This window comes from Rhinopithecus roxellana, chromosome 14 (genome assembly GCF_007565055.1).
Source record: "Rhinopithecus roxellana isolate Shanxi Qingling chromosome 14, ASM756505v1, whole genome shotgun sequence".
NCBI classification, from domain to species: Eukaryota; Metazoa; Chordata; class Mammalia; order Primates; family Cercopithecidae; genus Rhinopithecus; species Rhinopithecus roxellana.
Window position 1 is genome coordinate 2,089,023 of NC_044562.1, and position 17,601 is coordinate 2,106,623.

The 17,601-nt window shown below is 38.6% G+C and overlaps 1 protein-coding gene across 6 annotated transcripts in view; it reads left to right on the top strand.

Moving 5' to 3' along the window:
- Positions 1-17,601, top strand: part of GTDC1 (glycosyltransferase like domain containing 1) — a 388,102-nt gene that overhangs the window by 311,244 nt on the left and 59,257 nt on the right. For 4 of the 6 annotated variants that reach the window (XM_030916918.1, XM_030916919.1, XM_030916920.1 and 1 more), the window contains 2 exons: positions 9,405-9,572; positions 13,997-14,350. In XM_030916918.1, coding sequence (XP_030772778.1) covers positions 9,405-9,572; positions 13,997-14,350 — 522 coding nt within the window. The remainder of the gene's footprint in view (positions 1-9,404; positions 9,573-13,996; positions 14,351-17,601) is intronic. The other 2 variants (XM_030916923.1, XM_010353831.2) reach the window with 1 other exon arrangement.

Here is a 17,601-nt window from a genome sequence, read left to right on the forward strand (position 1 = left end):
TTTCTTGTTCTTGGATGTCCTTTCTTACTGCATTTGTCTTCTCTGCCATGGATGCAATTATCAATGTGGATATTTCTTACAGTTTTTTTTTTTTTTTTTTTTTTAAGTTTTCTTCTGTTCTATACATTGTCTCAGTTTCTTCCAAGTGAAACAGGAAAAGTTCCCTTGTTCCCCTCCCAGGGTGTACAGTGGGGGTGTGACTTGCTTCTTCAGTGCCCCACTGCTCATACCTCTAGGAGAGCATACAGACAGGGAGACTGTGGGGCTCTGACCCCATGGCAGTATCTAGGGGTGAATGTTTACAGCTAAAGCCCCAGTGGGCATGTGTTACAGGGTGCTCTTTTAGTTTTGCTGTCTGTCGGCGCCTTGTCTTAACCATCTCAATTAAACCTCTACTTTGTCGCAAGGTCAGAGGGCTTTCTGTATCCTGGGTTCTTTCCTTGGAGTACCGGAAGAAACGATCACACCCGGTGCCTGTCGGTGAGTTCCTCTAGATGTCCAGCCACTCGTGTGTTCCTCCTGTGATGTGCTTCTCTCAATATTCAGCTGCCTGTGTGTCTGCCTGCTGGGGTCTCAGGGTTTTTATAGGCACAGGATGGGGGCTTGGCAGGCCAGGGTGTCTTGGGAAATGCAACATTTAGGCAGGAAATGCCTGTCCTCACCTAGGTCCACGGGGGTTTAGCCCTAGCCATGGACCCCACCCTCCTCTACCCAGCACTTCCCTTCCCCCATTCCCTATCATTTAAAGGGACCATGCTTTTCCCTTTCCAGCACTTCCATATCACAAGTTCCTTTCTTATGCTTTGTCTTGTTTATTTCATGTTATGAATTTTCTTCAAATGTCTGGTGGTTCCTGGCTGTCCATTCATATCAGAGAGCAAGACTGTGACAGATGATTAGAAGTTCTCTGCTCAGAGACAGGGCTTGTTGACTGGTGACCTTTTTCATGGAATGAACAAACAAATTCAATTATTTTGTTGTGGCATCCCCACATTTCAGTTTCAGTAAGTCAGTTTAGTTAGTTTCCAGAGAAAGGCTCTTACATAATTTACTAGAAGGGGACTCTCCAGCTATCTGGGAGCCAAATAGGCGATAGGTTCTGGAGAAACATCACCAATGAATAGGTGTACTTTCACTTCACTCACCCTTGCCTTTGGCCTCCCCTGGTCTCTGGTTTAACCCCTCAAGTTAGGACGCATCCTTTCTGCTGTTGAAGTGGGAGCTGCATGGGCTTAGAGAAGTTATCAAGGGGTTTGTTTTCTCTCTATGTAAAATCACTATCAATTCTTCTGTTTTCAGTTTTGCTCCACCAAGTACCCCTCTATATAGAGGAACCTGGACTGATAAATTCCTGAGCCTTTCAGAGTTTCTGTGGAACACGCAACCTTCTTCTTGGCTAAAACTACATACACACACACGCAAAAAAAGCCCTGCATGCTTATGGACACATTCTGCCTCCTCCTCTCTGCTCAACCATCACCCATCCATCTGCTTTCCATCTTCTGAAATTTGGTTCACATTCTTTTCCATTGCTGTCCTTCCCGGTTTTTCATTTTATCCTTGTGAGCCTAGGCCTTTTAAATAAATTCCCTACCATTATTTTAGTAGGAATTGAAAAGACAAGGGAGGATTGAACATTGGTGTTTGTTCTGGCATGTTTGCCCCGGTCCATTCAAGCCATATCCTGAATGTTTATTCAGACCCACTCTGACCCGTCACTTGTATCATTAAGGACAGAAAGGCCTCTCCCTGCTTATTTTCCAAGCCTCATCTTTGTCCCTTCCCTCCCCACACTTTCCCATCTATCTCTGCCCAGTCAATGCTCTGGCCATATTTTGCTTTTTATCTCTGGACCATGTTCTCTCTTGCCCTGGGCTTTATGCACATGCTGTTACTCTTAGGACATCCCACCTCTTGCTCCCATACCTGACTAACTTCTAATTATCATGGAGGTCACGGCTTAAGATCAGCTTCTCTACAGAGCCTTCCCTGGCACTAACTCCCTTTCTAGGGCTGGGTTCTCATTTGTATCACCTAATTCTTTCCTGATTGAAGCACCTGCCACATTATATATTCCATGAGAACATCTTAGCTAATTTACCTGGCACATAATAGGCACTCTTAATTTTTGTTGAATGAGGAATGACTGTTTCTTTCTCTGAACCTTTTTCACTCAGCGTTTTCACTTGAGTATTTGCTGTCTTTGCCTTCAAGCCTTGCTTATATTGTAATTATAAGTAATGGCCCAGCAAGTCAGATATTTCAAATTTATCCATCTGTTTTATTTTTACTCCCTTTTTCTGAATTAAGAACTACTAAAAAGTGTAGAAAAGCTAAAGTAAGTAGAAGTGTTTATACCTCATTTTGTATACTTGAAGGTTTTATTTCAAATGTAAAATTAACAAAATAATGTCTTCCAATATTTATTCTGGATGAGGTCAGTTTCTGTGGCTTAAAAATTAGATAGCAGTATAATCAATTTGAATTGAATCAGTACTTAGCGTCCTAACATTTAATGTGGGAGCCAAAAGAAAAAAAAAAAGGTGGTTATGTTGAAAGTTGGCTTTGCTGGTAATTTTGATATATTCAGGTTGTGGATAGGCAAATGAAAAAGAAAAAAAGACTAGATTTTTGATGTCCATCTGTTCATGCTTCAGAGATCTGGAAACTGAAGTTTTAAATTTCCTGGTTTTATTTTCCTGGTTTATGCAGCTTTAAGAAGGAAAATGACAGAACCTCTCAGAAAAATGAAGGAATATAAGTAAAGACAAGGAAAAGTAAAAGGTAGAAAACAGTATCATAGGAAAGACATAATGGAAATGGAGGAATATATTAGTTTAATAACATTGGACCTTTTTGCAATTAATGTATCTCTATGCGTGAGTACAATTCCTTGATTAGTATACAAAGGAAAAGAAGGTAACATTAAAAGTACCTGCCTTAAGTGGATGGCAAAACTATAAGAACTAATAAGAAAAATACGTCTTGAAGAAGGCATGGGTCTCTAGTTTATAGAGTAGGCTCAACTATGAAAGGGCCAGTGGAGTCTTGTACTAGCGTTTTTAGAATGTTGAGTGTTTCTCTCATAGTGATTAAATGCCATGATGATCTTCATCACTATTATCAATAATAAAAAATAATGATCAGTAATAACTGAGTTCTTAATATGTGCCAAGCAACATGGAAACATAATTCTGCAAGGCAGTCTTACTGTTATCCCCATTTTACAGATGACATAACTGATTCTTAGAGAAAAGACTTATCTCAGGTCAACTAAAAAGTGACAGAGCCCTGAATTTACAACCAGTCAATATGCCTAGACCCCTTTATGCCATTTTGCCTCATAATAATAAGATAATCATTAGACTTGATTAGATGCTTAATACTTACCTCTGTGAAAAGTCCAGGACTAGCCTCATTCTTATTGTACAGATGAAAAAACTCAGGTTTAGAAAAATTAAATCACTTTATTCACAACCAAATTTTAAAGAAAAACTCCTTTCCTGAAACACAAATCTTTTTTTTATTTTTTATTTTATTTATTTATTTATTTATTTTGAGATGGCGTCTCGCTCCGTCGCCCAGGCTGGAGTCCTGTGGCGCCATCTCAGCTCTCTGCAAGCTCCGCCTCCCAGGTTCACGACATTGTCCTGCCTCAGCCTCCGGAGTAGCTGGGACAACAGGCATCCGCCACCAGGCCTGGCTAATTTCTTGTATTTTTAGTAGAGACAGGGTTTCACAGTGTTAGCAAGGATGGTCTTGATCTCCTGACCTCGCGATCTGCTCACCTCGGCCTCCCAAAGTGCTGGGATTACAGGCGTGAGCCACTGCGTCCGGCCCTGAAACACAAATCTTTAATTTTTTTTATTTATTTTAACTTTTTAAAAAGTAACATCTGGGCTGGGCTCAGTGGCTCACACCTGTAATCCCAGCACTTTGGGAGGCCGAGGCGGGTGGATCACACGGTCAAGAGATTGAGACCATCCTGGCCAACATGGTGAAACCCCATCTCTACTGAAAATACAAAAATTAGCTGGACATGGTGGCACATGCCTGTAGTCCCAGCTACTGAGGAGGCTGAGGTGGGAGAATTGCTTGAACCTGGGAGATGGAAGTTGCAGTGAGCCAGGATCGTGCCACTGCACTCCAGCCTGGCGACAGAGTAAGACTCTTTAAATTAAAAAAAAAAAAAAAAAGAAAGAAAGAAAGAAAAAAAAAGAAGGAACATTTGGTTTTAGAATAAAATTCACATACATTTTCTTCTTTTTATTCCCCAAATTTTCTCAGCAGTTTTGATAGCTTGTTCATCTTTCGTGATAGTATATTTTTGTCACTGTCTATCAACATAAACATAGTGTCTCCTTCTCTGTTACTTTTCTGATACTCTATTCAGGAAATTTGACCCATCATAGTGTTGTCCCATTGCCCTTTTTCTACCATAGTATTCAGTAAAGTCATGTCATATTCCAAAGGAGACTCTCCAGTTGGAAACACTGTCCTAGGAGAATTCTTGTATGTGTTTGGAAGGAGGAAAGTGATCCTTTCTTCAATACCAGTACATTTTCCCATCCTATTTTCAACCTCCAAATAATGGCTTCCCCTAAAAAAATCATGGAATAGAACACATGATTAGAGACAATTTTTAGGGTTTCCATCAATGCTTCATTGATGCTATAGGAGACATTTGATTCCAAAGGTAATGAGAACACTTGTGAATAAGGTAAATTCTTACATAGAAAGTAGAGCAAGTGTACATGGGAAACAACTACTACTTCTTGCTTGGAAGAGATTACTTCAGATCTATATTGGGAAAATCTTTTATTGTTCTATACCATCATCATATTAAATGAGGTGAATAAATAGAAGCTTTTGAAACTTGGCTTCTGAGTTACAAATAGAAAAAATGATGAGCAAATTATTAAGTTTGGAAAAAGTTAGGTCATTTGAGTGACAGAGATAACATAGTTTAGTAAACACAGTTTAGTTTAAAGATTATATGGGTAATTTACAATTTGGGGGGCTAACAGACCAAAATTAGTATGTATGAAATGTCACTTCACATATTAAAACCTTCATAGTGCAGACACAACCTCTTACACATAGAAGGATCTTAAATATTTTTTGAATGAATATTTGCTAACTGAGTCAACTCTGTGAGTCGTTCACTGACTGACTAGGGAATGTAGTGTTATCCAACGTGGCTTAAATATGGACATCATGAAGGGGAACAAGGATTGGCGAGTTTACTTAGATTTAGTAAGCTCCTACAACATGTCGTGCCTGACACATGTTCTCCTTTTTAATGCTCTCGAGAAATTTACAAGAGCAGATATTACTATCCTAGTTTACAGATTAGAAAACTGAGGTTCAGAGAAATAAAATGACTTGAATAAACTCCAAAACTGAGGAAGTGCCAGTGTAATCCTGTGTACCAACACAGCCTGGATTCTCTCCACTTCAACATACCTGTTGCTTGAGTGGAGTAACTTGAGGTGCTTCATAGAGATTTCTTTATCTGTCCCCTAAAATAATCTTCCTCACAGGCTTACTGTGGTACCTGAACATATCCCATTTGTGATTACTTCCGTTGAATTAAGGTATTGCCTCTGTTGAAAGGTATAATGCATTGAGCACAAAATATGATGAGTGCATTGTGACAATTTAAGATTAGTTTCCGACATGACCAATAACAGAGAGCCCAGAATGATTCAGAGCTGGATCCAAAGTGGGACTTAGTTTCAAGACAGGCTGCAAGGAGACCCATAGTGGCAGTGGTGGGTGGGGGGGTTGGGGGGCATTGGGAGTTACCTGGGCACTCAGAAAGTAGTATAAAGACCTTAGGAAACTGACCACCAGTGGGCGGAGAATGCTTTAAAGTGGAGGTAGGAAAATAAAGATTTCCTGTTTTCAGTTTAGCCTAGGACTCTGCCAAACTGTGTTGAATTACTAGAGTAAACCTTGTGTAAACGAGAGAGTTTTGTTGTTGTTCTTAGAGAGCTCTTTTTAGGGGGGAGTGGGGATCGTGAGAAGTGAGTGTACATATGTTAGCAAGGATGGCTCTGGGTTTGATAAACATTTGTTCTGGCAACATGTAAGGTAGCTTTTCTTATTCTCATACATTCATAAGGACCTTAAATTTTCTGCGTGGGAGGAATATATCCTAAAGGGATTTTATAAGACAAACTGCTCATACTAGTAGGCAGTTAAATTAGCAATGTATACAATCTAAAACACTTTGCAATTAAGAGAGAATGGGGAATTTAGGCATAATTATTTAAGTTAAATAATGCTAATCACATAAACTGTGTTGCCAGAAGAGGCCATATAAGCAAATGGTATAAATGAGGTTATCTGGAAAGTGTTAGATTTTCAGAAATGACTCTTACAAATGGTAGTGGGAAATAAAAATATAAAAGAATAGGCTGCTGGAAATAGAACCATCTTTTCCTTATGACAGCCCATATATATCCCAGCTGTTGAAAGGACAGACATCAGGAAATGATGCACCTTTTAAAGCAGAGAAGAGAAAGCTAAAGCTTCTCTTTTTAGCAATGAAAGATTCTCTTTTCAATGGAAGATGCTGTCTTCGCTAAGTGTGGTAGTGAAGGGACCAGACATGGCTAATGAGGTCACTCTGATAACTACAAATTTTCTTTCCATTTTGGCATGTATTACTCAGGCCAATAAGTAGGGTTTGCTTGTTAATTTTGACTACAGCTGGTTTCTGTGGATCCTGTTTTTCCTATCTTATCACAAATTCTTCGTAGTCCAAGCAAGACAGTCTTGCTCAGTATCCTCTCACAGACTGCTGTCAATATTTCATCTTGGCTTTAAAAGTTTGTACCATGAGAAGCAAAATTTCAGTCACCAAGCATTGAATACTTAACAACATAGCCTCACAGCCACAGTGGGGCTAGCTGGTGTTCCCCTAGAGCATTTGTGCAGTGTGCATCATGATTGGCTCATCTGTGATTCAAGTTTATTTAAATAATATTCTGCCAGAGTTTTTTACTGAAACCTACTTCCTAGACATGTGCCACCTATTTTATGAATATTAGCTGTTAGCCATTACCAGCAAAGAAGAGCATGCAGCCATACTGCAGCCAACCAGTCAAGGATAAGTGTGTCTTTCTGTTTAATGATGTGGTATCCAAACATCTAGTTTTAAATTGGGATGGGTTTCCTTGCTTTCGATTCCTTTATTTAGTGAAGATAGTGTGACGAGGAATGGGGGTGTATGTGTATGCATGAGAATGCCATATCAAAATTTTTACTTTTATACCTTATAGGTTATATAAATCTGCTCATCATATAAGTGATATATTGGACACATGTGGGCTAGCATGATTTTTTAATTATCTTTGATATTTGCTTATGTGGCCAGATTCTAAAAATGTTAATTTTATAATTAATTTCCAGCACATTGTTTGGCAACAATGAATAGTTTTTTGTTGTAAATCACCCAAGGCCTTAGATCGCTGAACTGCCTCAATGTGTCTTCCCAGTTAGTTTTGAAAAAGTTATTTATTTTAATTTCTATTTTCCTTCTCCATTTGGTTTCTATCCAGGAATCTACAGAAATCATTTTGATAAAAACTGTTGATATTTTTTCTGCTGTCATCCATATTAGCCTTGAACCATATTTTCTGTCAGTTTTTCACTGGTTCTCCTGCTTTCTTTTAGACATCCTTTTGTCTACTGTTCTGTCACATTGGTGTATGGCTTCAAATTTGGCTTTCATCATTTTCCCACGTAAATGTATTTCTCATTCCTTTTGCAATCTCTATTATATTAAATATGCTACTGCCCATCTGGCTGCCCCATGCTTCTCAGACTCTGGCTATGCACCTCCTAGGGCCTCGAGTAGTATTTCCCAGAGTATCCTTTGTTGTCTATTAATTCTTAAGCTGTGTCCTCCAGGGGTGCGTGAGGAGGAGGCGGACAGGTTTCTTACTCCAGTAAGCTTGGAAAACAATGATCACATCCCCATCATGTATTAGGTGCTCAATAGGTACTTACTGAATGAACAAAAAGTGTTAATGAATGAACATATTTATAATATACAGTAACATGTACTTTGGGAAGTTTATAGTAAAGGAATGTTTAGCTTTATTTAACTTAGCATTTTCCAAACTTGTTTTCTCACAAAACCATCTCTGGTGCAACATCTACATGTGTCCCATGGAATCAGTGTTGCACAAAACACACCTGTGAAACACCAGCCTGAGGGATACAACACTGTGGCTCTACTACTCCTCCGTCCCCCAAAGCTGAGCTAGAACGTGAGACACGCTGAGCTTCATCAACTCCCTCTCTCCTTGTCTGCCCCATGTAGGCCAGTTTCCTTATTCCAGTTACTAACACCCTTATATCTCTTCACTGGCTCAAATACGGAATAATCTTTTATCAGTTACACACTCTCTTTCTTTCTCTTTAATCATACACTAATTAGTATCATTTTTTTCACCTACTATCTTCCAAATGTGTTTTGAGAAACAAGATGACTAATAATCTCTGTCATATGGACTTTTACCCTTGGGCATTTATTTATGAGGTTCTATAGGTTGAACGTACTACTGTAAGTACTTTTTATTAAAATCTCTCAAAAAGACAGTTGTGAGGAGTGTATTCCACCATGGCATGCATTTCAGCCATGATATTCTCTTCAGTGGCACATGAATCAACATGAATGTCCCAAGTTGACTTGTTTCATGTTAACCTTATTGCCTGCCTTTTGACTACCTCCATGAGTCAACTGCAAGTACTCTAGCCTTTCGACTAGAGCAGAAATAAGCTAAGGTGCCCAGAGCACTTCTTTTGCTTACCATCAATCTTAGTGGCATTTAAAACTGCTCTTAAATCTTGTCTTTTCCTGGCTGATATGAAAAAGGCAAAGGCCTTTGGTTATTCCTATAGGTCGATCTTAGGTTTGTGTTTGGACATGGGGTCTGTGGTAAGGGGTATACATTTCGGTCTAGAAAGTGCTTGTTCCAGCTGTGTCTTTAAACATTGCCCAACATAGTACTGGGGTTTTGTGGCAATGCCTTTGGAACCATACTGGCAGACAGAGGTGGGGAGGAAAGGAGTTTGAGAGGATGGGCAGCAGGAGAGGGTCTCTGTTTCTGTTTTGCATATTGGCTATTTGTTGGAAAGGAGTTGGGGGTGGAGATCCCGTGACTAATAACAGATTGGAAATGATTATGTCAATCAGAATGTTTCTAAAGATAGAAATAGGTTCTGGTGGAGTTTCTAAGAGATTTGGAAACAGGAAGAAGCATTCTGTAAGATGGACAGTAGAATTTCTTTAAGAGAAATGGGGAAATTACTAAATGGGAAACCTGACATATGTGGATCACTGTTTTTCTTCTGACACTTTCTTTTCTCTCTTTCACTTCTTACCTCAGGACCTTTTCTCTTCTCATTAGCACCTCCACCAGAGTTGGAACTGGGAAAGAGAAAGGAAGTGTTCAGACATGTGCCTATTTGCATAGTCACGTTATTGAGTTAATGCCAGGACAGCACAAACATTCTGTCCAGTTCTATAGAAAAGCCAGTTTCACCCCATCAGTAAGGTATTATTTTCTTTTTTTTATTCGCATAGAACAGTTTATTGCCAGGCTTCTCTTAACTGTACATTATAAATAGTGTCTGATTAAGAATGTTCTGCATGGGTTAATTAGTGTGGTGACTATTATTAAACAAACTGCTTGTTAGTATTATGCCTATTTGATCTTGGTATTGATGTGAAGTAATTGACCATAGAGCTACATTTAGAAAAGCTGAAATAAATTTTTTTGATTTCTATTATGGCAATAAATTGTTTACATTAAACATGTCTATGAAAATATGAGTTTCATGGCACAGAGAATCAGAATAGATTGTGTGGGATGGTGGATGTGGTTGGTTTTGTTTTGTTTTTAGAATTATTAATACAGTTGTTCAGCCTAGTTCAAGACTAGGTTTATTGTAACGAAGTAGTACAAAAATGTTTCAGATTCTGCCTTCATTCTTACCACAGAGTGTATGAAAACTAAAGTGTTTTTAACTTTCCCCAACTAAAGGAAGTATCCTGTTAGATTTGGCTAATTGCCTAAATACTTCTTTTGGTGACAATTACTATAATGAATAGATTATAAGAAAAATATGAAAAGATATTATAAACAAGGAAAACCTAGCTTGTAACTACCTTCTTTCAAGTACCAGATTGTTATCTATATTATTTATTGGTAGGTTGTCCAGTTCTATTATTAAGTTTCCCTAGCTGTAGCATTTCCATAGGGAATTGATTCCATGAGCTAATAAATTACACCGTCAGGGAGTTTTTCTTGAAATTGAGCTTAAATTTTCCCATTCTTAATTTCATCTCGTTGCTCCTAGTTACATCCCCTTGTACCAAGCTAAATAATTATTCTTTTTCCTTGGAGACTCTTATTATGTACCCTTCTGGTTGTCACTTAACCAGGCTACTCATATTTAGCTCCTTTAATCTGTCCTCATAAATCATTTTTTCCATTGCCTTAATTACTATTATTGCTCTTCTAAACACTCTCTAATTTTCAAACATATACAGTTCTCAGGTGCCCCAGATGACATCAGCATTTGCACAGGGTTCTAATCCTGACAGACTTAGTATCTTCCTTCCCTGTGCAATAAGATCCAGAACTAAATGGCATCAGTTCACTGAATCAAATCAACTCTTGCTCATCTTGTCCAATTCAGGATGGTCTAAATGGTGTTTTTTATGTGCCCTAATTGCATTCAAGGTTTATTTTGATTGTTTTCAATTTTGTGAGATTTGTAAACTGTTTTGGTTACTGCCCCTATTTGTATTCTGCATCTTTCCATGTCCCTATTCACTACCACCTATCAAGTCAGTCATCTGCAACCTATCTTAACATGGGATTCTATTCATCCTTGAGAACATTTAGGGAACGTTCTCGCAGGCCTCGCACCTTGCCCACAGCTAAATTCCTTGTCAGTTACCAATTGCTGTTGTTTACAACCCTTTAGCCAATCTCCCATCTCTTTTAATTTGCAATTTTGCTTGCATGCTGGCCAATATAAATGAATTTTATGAGTAAGATGGGTCATGATACTGTTTCCTAAAATGAAGATATGTTGTTTGAATCCCATTGATTTTTTTTCTTTTTTTCTTTTTTTTTTTTTTTTTTTTGTGAATCCTTCATAAGCACTGAGCTTGTGATTCTGTTAAAATCCTTATTAAGCTTGCCTGGCACTCTTTATCTGACATAAATAAATAGGTTACTTCACTTGCTTTATTGTTTTCCAGATATGTACAGATGTTCCTTCTCTTACCATTTGTTCCATTTCTTTAGGAGAATTGAAGATAGTGTCATAGTCATTCTATTTTTTTACCTTTTCTGGTGATCAATGGCAATTTTTTATTGCTGTGTTTTAGTTTCTAGAATCTCTTTAGTATTTTGAATTTGTTTCAGGAAGAAGTTGATTGGTTCCCACAGTAATTTGGGGCCTATGTGGTTTGAAACTATAATCTGTAAATGCCCAGGTTTCTTTCCATTTTAAATCAAGGACTAAATTTACTATTTTATTAGGGCATATTTAAGGAGTTCGCACCACTCTGTGTGTTTTGTCTTTCTATATACAATCATCTAGTTATTACTTGAGGAGTTCTTATGTATTTGTTTGAGTTTCCTCAAGGTATTTGAAATTAGAATAGAAATTTAAATATCTTTATGAAACAAACATAGAAGCCCCCAAAACAAGCTTTCTGGTTCTGGAATGTACATAGTGTCCTACAGCCAAGGACTTTGTTTCTAGCTCCTGTGGCTCCTCCGTTGTTTCTTAGTGTTGCCTATCAGCCCTTGCTTTCAGCCCTTTTTAACGCCCTCTTCCTGTCTCCACGGTGACTGTCCTGAGGCCTCAGTGAGTTTCTGAAAGCCCATATCCACCTTTGTTCACCTCACTGAAATAGATGAATTGACCTAATGCTTTAATGAGGCAACTCCTTAGATTCTACACTTGCCACCTAAAGCTGTTTTGTTTTTTCAGCTTCATTTTTCTCTTCTTCCCTCAGCTTTGTGAGAAAGCTAGGTTCACTATCTTTACAAGACCTTGCTTTTCACCCACACCATGATCACACATGTTATAATGTTTTTCTCCTCCCATCTTATAAGATCTTTCTGTTTCTTCAGGATCCTGCTTCCTCCCCTAGCAAGTATTCCTAAGTGAATAACGCTATGCCCATGTGCCTCATTTTTAAGAGTCCAACCTTACCTTCCCCTCCCTTCTCTCTACTCTACGTACTTTTTTCTCTGCCTCTTTTTTTTTGTTGTTGTTGAGACAGTCTTGCTCTGTCACTCAGGCTGGAGTGCAGTGGTGCGATCTCGGCTCACTGCAAACTCTGCCTCCCGTGTTCACGCCATTCTGCTGTCCCAGCCTCCCCAGCAGCTGGGACTACAGACTCACGCTGCCACGCCCGGCTAGTTTTTTTGTATTTTTAGTGAAGACGGGGTTTCACTGAGTTACCCAGGATGATCTCGATCTCCTCACCTCGTGATCCGCCCACCTCCGCCTCCCAAAGTGCTGGGATTACGGGCGTGAGCCATGGCGCCCGGCCTGCCTCTCTTTCATACACAAACCCTAGCCTCCTGCAGTCTGATTTCTGCCCACACCACTCTTCAAGGTGCACCATCTTTCAGCCGGAGCAGAGAGTGGCCTGTTGGAGTAGCCAGTGACCTATGACGTGACAAGGCCAAAAGCTTCTTCTTTCTGCTCTGTAGCACCTCTGTAGCGTTTTATGCCCCATTTTACACATTCTTTGAGGGTTCTTGATTCATTTCAGTAATGTGATATTACTCTCTTGGATTCTCTTTCTACTCTTTCAGATGTTCCCTTTTGCTTTTCCCATGCTTTTTCTTTTTCACCTACCTCCGAAACCCATTTCTTCCCCTACACAACAATTCAGGGAAGGGGCCAAGTTTCTGGATGGGGCTCAGGAACTCTGAGAAAGCACTTGGTAGCCTGGCCTAGTCTACCCCTCTAGACCTTACATCCAGACCTGCATCCCAGTCTCTTTGGGTTGCATGTTATTTCCTAAGGAGTTGTATTTCTTCACCCCTTTTTCCTTTGGTCACATGTTCTCTGACTCTAGAGCTTCCCTGACTCTGTCTTGCAAAATCCTTTACCTAAAACCTTTAAGCCTTTACTGAGCCCCAAATCAGCATTAATCTCTTCTTCCCCTCCATTTAAAAAAACCGGAATGGCCATTGTATGTATAGTATGTCCAAGGTAGGTTAGTTGGCTGTTCGTGTGTCTGTCTCCCACTCTGCTGTAAGCACTACTGGTTTGCTTTCCAATAGACGGTGAGCTCCTTGAGGATAGCCCCTCTATCTGTATATGTGGCTTACAGGATTTAAGCTATACTTTTTTAAGGTTTCGTTTTATTTTGATTCTCTATCAATAAGTAACAGATACTGAACTCTGTGTGATAAAGTGTCATGGAAAGATAGGAAATATACTTCAGGAAACATTAGCCAAGTCAATTTAATACAAAGTATATTCAGGTGCCCAGGAATACAGAACAGTCATGAGCAGAAATGACCAGTGTTAATCAAGGCAGTTTCAAACATTTTTTGTAGGTTAATGAACAAGTATGGCCTGAAAATAAGCACTGGGCCATGTGGTGATTGGAAAACACAAAATGGAAATCCAGAAGGATGAGTGAGGGAAGAGTGATAAACCATCCCTCTAATGTTATGTTTTATGGTATGTGCAGTGCAAGTTTTATAGCCATAGAAACTCTTTGGAAACCATTCAAAGACAGCCCAGTCCAATTTCAAACTTTTGAACTTCTCTTAGTGGCTACTACTTTTTGCACTTTTTCTGGAATTTTTGTATAACATCTTTATTTTCTCTCAGTTTTACATATAATCATTATGTCCTTACAGGAAGGTAAAGGACAAATTTTACATATTTTTTGCCACTAAAAGTATGTTGCATTCTTTTTTTGTAACAGATTCATGCCCAAGCACAAAACAACCCATTTAAAGAAGATGCTCAGCCTTAAAGGAAATGGCGGTACGGTTCTATCGATGGCCCTTCCTTTTCAGCCGGAGCAGAGAGATTCGGAGGGTTTATTGAAGAATTCTAATTCAGAGTGTGATGCACACTGTGGCCTTGATACTGCACGACAAGAATACTTGGGTAACTCATTAAGACAGGAGTCAGACTTGAAAAAGTGCACCTCGCCAGAGAATTCAAGCTCTCATTGTGGTGAAAATAAACAAAATCTGACTGTTAATCCCTGTGCCACTTTGGGTGGAGTTGCTAATCAGCAAAGACTGCTGCACATTGTCTGGCCTCACAGGTGGTAAGTCAAGGCATGCCAATTTAGTAAGAGTTGTAGAACTGGTAAAAGAAAATATATTCTGTTGATTGACATAATAATTTACTGTCCTTATTGCTTTAGAAAAAGATTATTTTAATGTAGTGGTATTACTCATGATCTGCCAAGGTGATACTACTAAATATCTTCACATTAATGGTCATGCGCTTAGATTAAATTTGAATTACAGATAACGATTTGCAGTGATCTACTCAACTAACAGTAGTGGGTAGGCACTTCTAGCATATCAAGTCTTGTTCAAAAAGTTTCAAAATATAAGAATCAGATTCCATTTTATGCACACGCACACACACAGTTATCACAAAACTCTTTCATATATATACACTGATAAAGCAATACTAACATTAAAGCTAGAATAATTTCCATTATTTACTACTTTGGCCAGTTTCAACGGGGTGGCTTCATTTTACTTGTCGTAATATGTATATCAGTACATTTGAAACCATTCCCTTCACTCAGATGCCTCTGTATTGTGCTAAGCAAAATACTTTCTAGCCGAGTCTTTTCTAAACAGAGGAAAATCAACTGCAGCATGTAATCTCACCAAATATAAACTCAAACTTAACCCTGGCTCCTATAAATTAGGATTTAAAGAGGTAAAATGTCCTGATAATCTTCTGGTATTAGGCATGAACATTTTAATCTAGTTTTTATTCCTCCCAGTTAGTTTAATCTGCATGTGGCCTGATTAGAGTTCACTTCCCCCACAGATTATGGTCTCTTTATTGCAGAGATGCGAGGCTGATCATTAGGTCCGATTTTCTGAGAGCAACCGTTTGCAGGTGAAGTAATAAGCACACCACACCACCGGCCGGGCAAAGAGCCTTTGCCGAGGATTTGCCTTCCAGCACATTAAAACTCTAGAAGCTCTCCCAGCTGATCTGCAGCATCTGGTACCTAAAGGGATTTTCATCTTTGATTCTAAATGTATGAACGTAAAATGTAGGGATTGAAAGTTGATGTGTAATGTGTTTTTGAATTTGTTTGTGCAACTTCACACTGCCAGCATAGGCTTTCTAAGGTAGTAACAGGTATATTTAAATCATATTTTACTTCGATTGTGACAGAGTTCAATATTCTTTGATGTGATTTTAAAATGCAGTGGGTCTAGATGAGATTAACCTGTTTCAAGGTAAAATAGATGTCATCATTTACTCCCTTCTGAAAAGCTTTTTCTTTTATTGCATTAACCTTTGGTTGTCTCTGAAGTACTCTTTATTGCAAGAAAATCAGTTCTAAAAGTTGGTTCCAGGTTATCATGAAAATGTTAAATTAAATAATTTCTAGTCTGCTTTTACAAAACAGCAATATGGAGGGCAGAGTGAAAACCATGTTATTCAATACTTTGCACAAAATAAGACAGAGCTATGTTAATAAAATTAACAATATTAAATTGAATAATTCCCTCTCTTCCTTTGTATATTTTTGCTTTAATTTAATTTAATTGCCTAAAGTTAGTTGCTTAAAGAGATGCAGCATTATGTTTGTGCACATTCTTATTGTTAAAGCTAAATTATTTTTAATTTGGAGAAGAGGGAAAAAAGCCGCATCAGCAAGAGTAAATGCCAAAATATAAAAGTAACACATTCATCCTTACGGGTAATATAGTAGAACATTGGAAACTTGGAGGTTGCCAGACACATAGCTAACATTAGGGCTAATTTTGAAAATCTAGCGTGCAGTCAATTTTACTGATGCCTGGGGACATACAAGGTAGAAGCTGACAAGAGAACTAATTTTGTTTGGGTTATTTACTGCTATGCATCATCCGCAGGTTCCCGCCTGACACACAGCTATATGAAGGGGGATATTATCACACACTAAAAATTTATGTTGACATTCGATATTTGTTCAATATGTCAGCAGTATTACTTTCATAATCAAAAGAGTAAGAAAAAGAGAAAAGAAAAGCACTTTATGCTCATATAGATATATCTTTTTAATAACAGTCTATAAGGTTAATATAGTTTACCTTTGAGAGTATACAATGAAAACAAGCAGGGTTAGGAGGGGAAATGACAGAAAGCATCAACCCGAGCTGTTTGTTTGCCATTACCTAAGCGAGCCATGTCAGCTCTCTGGCCCGCGTCTGATAGCTATTTGTTGTACAGAGAGCACAGCATAAAAAAAATATCAAACTCTTAATACTATTGTGTGCCCATAACCATCTGTCACTGCTAGCCTGGAGATGAGAGGAAGATTACGAGGAATAAACACTGAGCCGCCGAGCATTGGTAAAGCCTTCGGGCAAAAAACTCTTGTGGGGACATCAAAGACATTCTAATTCCGAGGCAGTCAAGGATTACAGTGTGTAACCTGTGCTGACAACAGATAAATGACTGGCAATATTGTGCCAGAGCTGTTGGGTCCTGCATGGAGTACTGATGATGATGATGATGATGTTATCTTGCAGAATGGACTCTGCTGGGATAATTTTATGATAAAACACTTTTTTCAAATGCCACTGGGTCTAGGCAGACATTTACTAGCTACAGGGGTAGCAATCAGTTTCTTCAAAATTTACTGTTCTAAGCCCATTAGAGTTCCATCGCAGCAAGACTCTTCAATGAAAATCTAAAACGCCTATATTTTCGTTAGGAGAATTTATGCAAATGTTGTGAGCTGAACTCCTACCCTTTAGTGGTAGATGCTTTATCATCTGATTTATGTAAATTTGCTCATAAAAATACAGTTTATTTTTAATTGGTGAATATGAATTAGAAAATTAAGATTCTGGTTCAGCATTCATCAAACATCCCCAGCTACAAGCACACATTTCTTTAGACCCCTGATCGTATGGGTGGAAATCGTATAATTGACCAGTCAATATGAATGGTATTCAGAAGGAAACTATGGTTTCTACTACAAATGACCAGGGATGTGTTTCTTATTCATCCCCCTTAGTTTGAGCCTCCCCCATCCTTGTACTTCACATATTCTTGTCAGTATTTTGAGCTGCCTTAACTCCCTGCTTGTAAAGGGGGGTTTTCTTTACAGTAGCCTGCAGGAAGCTCTTTAGAAGCAGGAAGTCTGTTGCATTTTCACCTTGGCCATGTATCTTTACCAGAGAAAATGCATTGATGATTGTTTCCGTGTAAACCTAAAGGAGAAAGGAACACTGGAGAGGGCCGTTGGATTCTTAGATCTTGTCATTACCTTGCCTAACGAAAGAAAAATAAAACCCTCCTCTTTATCATAAAAAAGTATGCCCATGA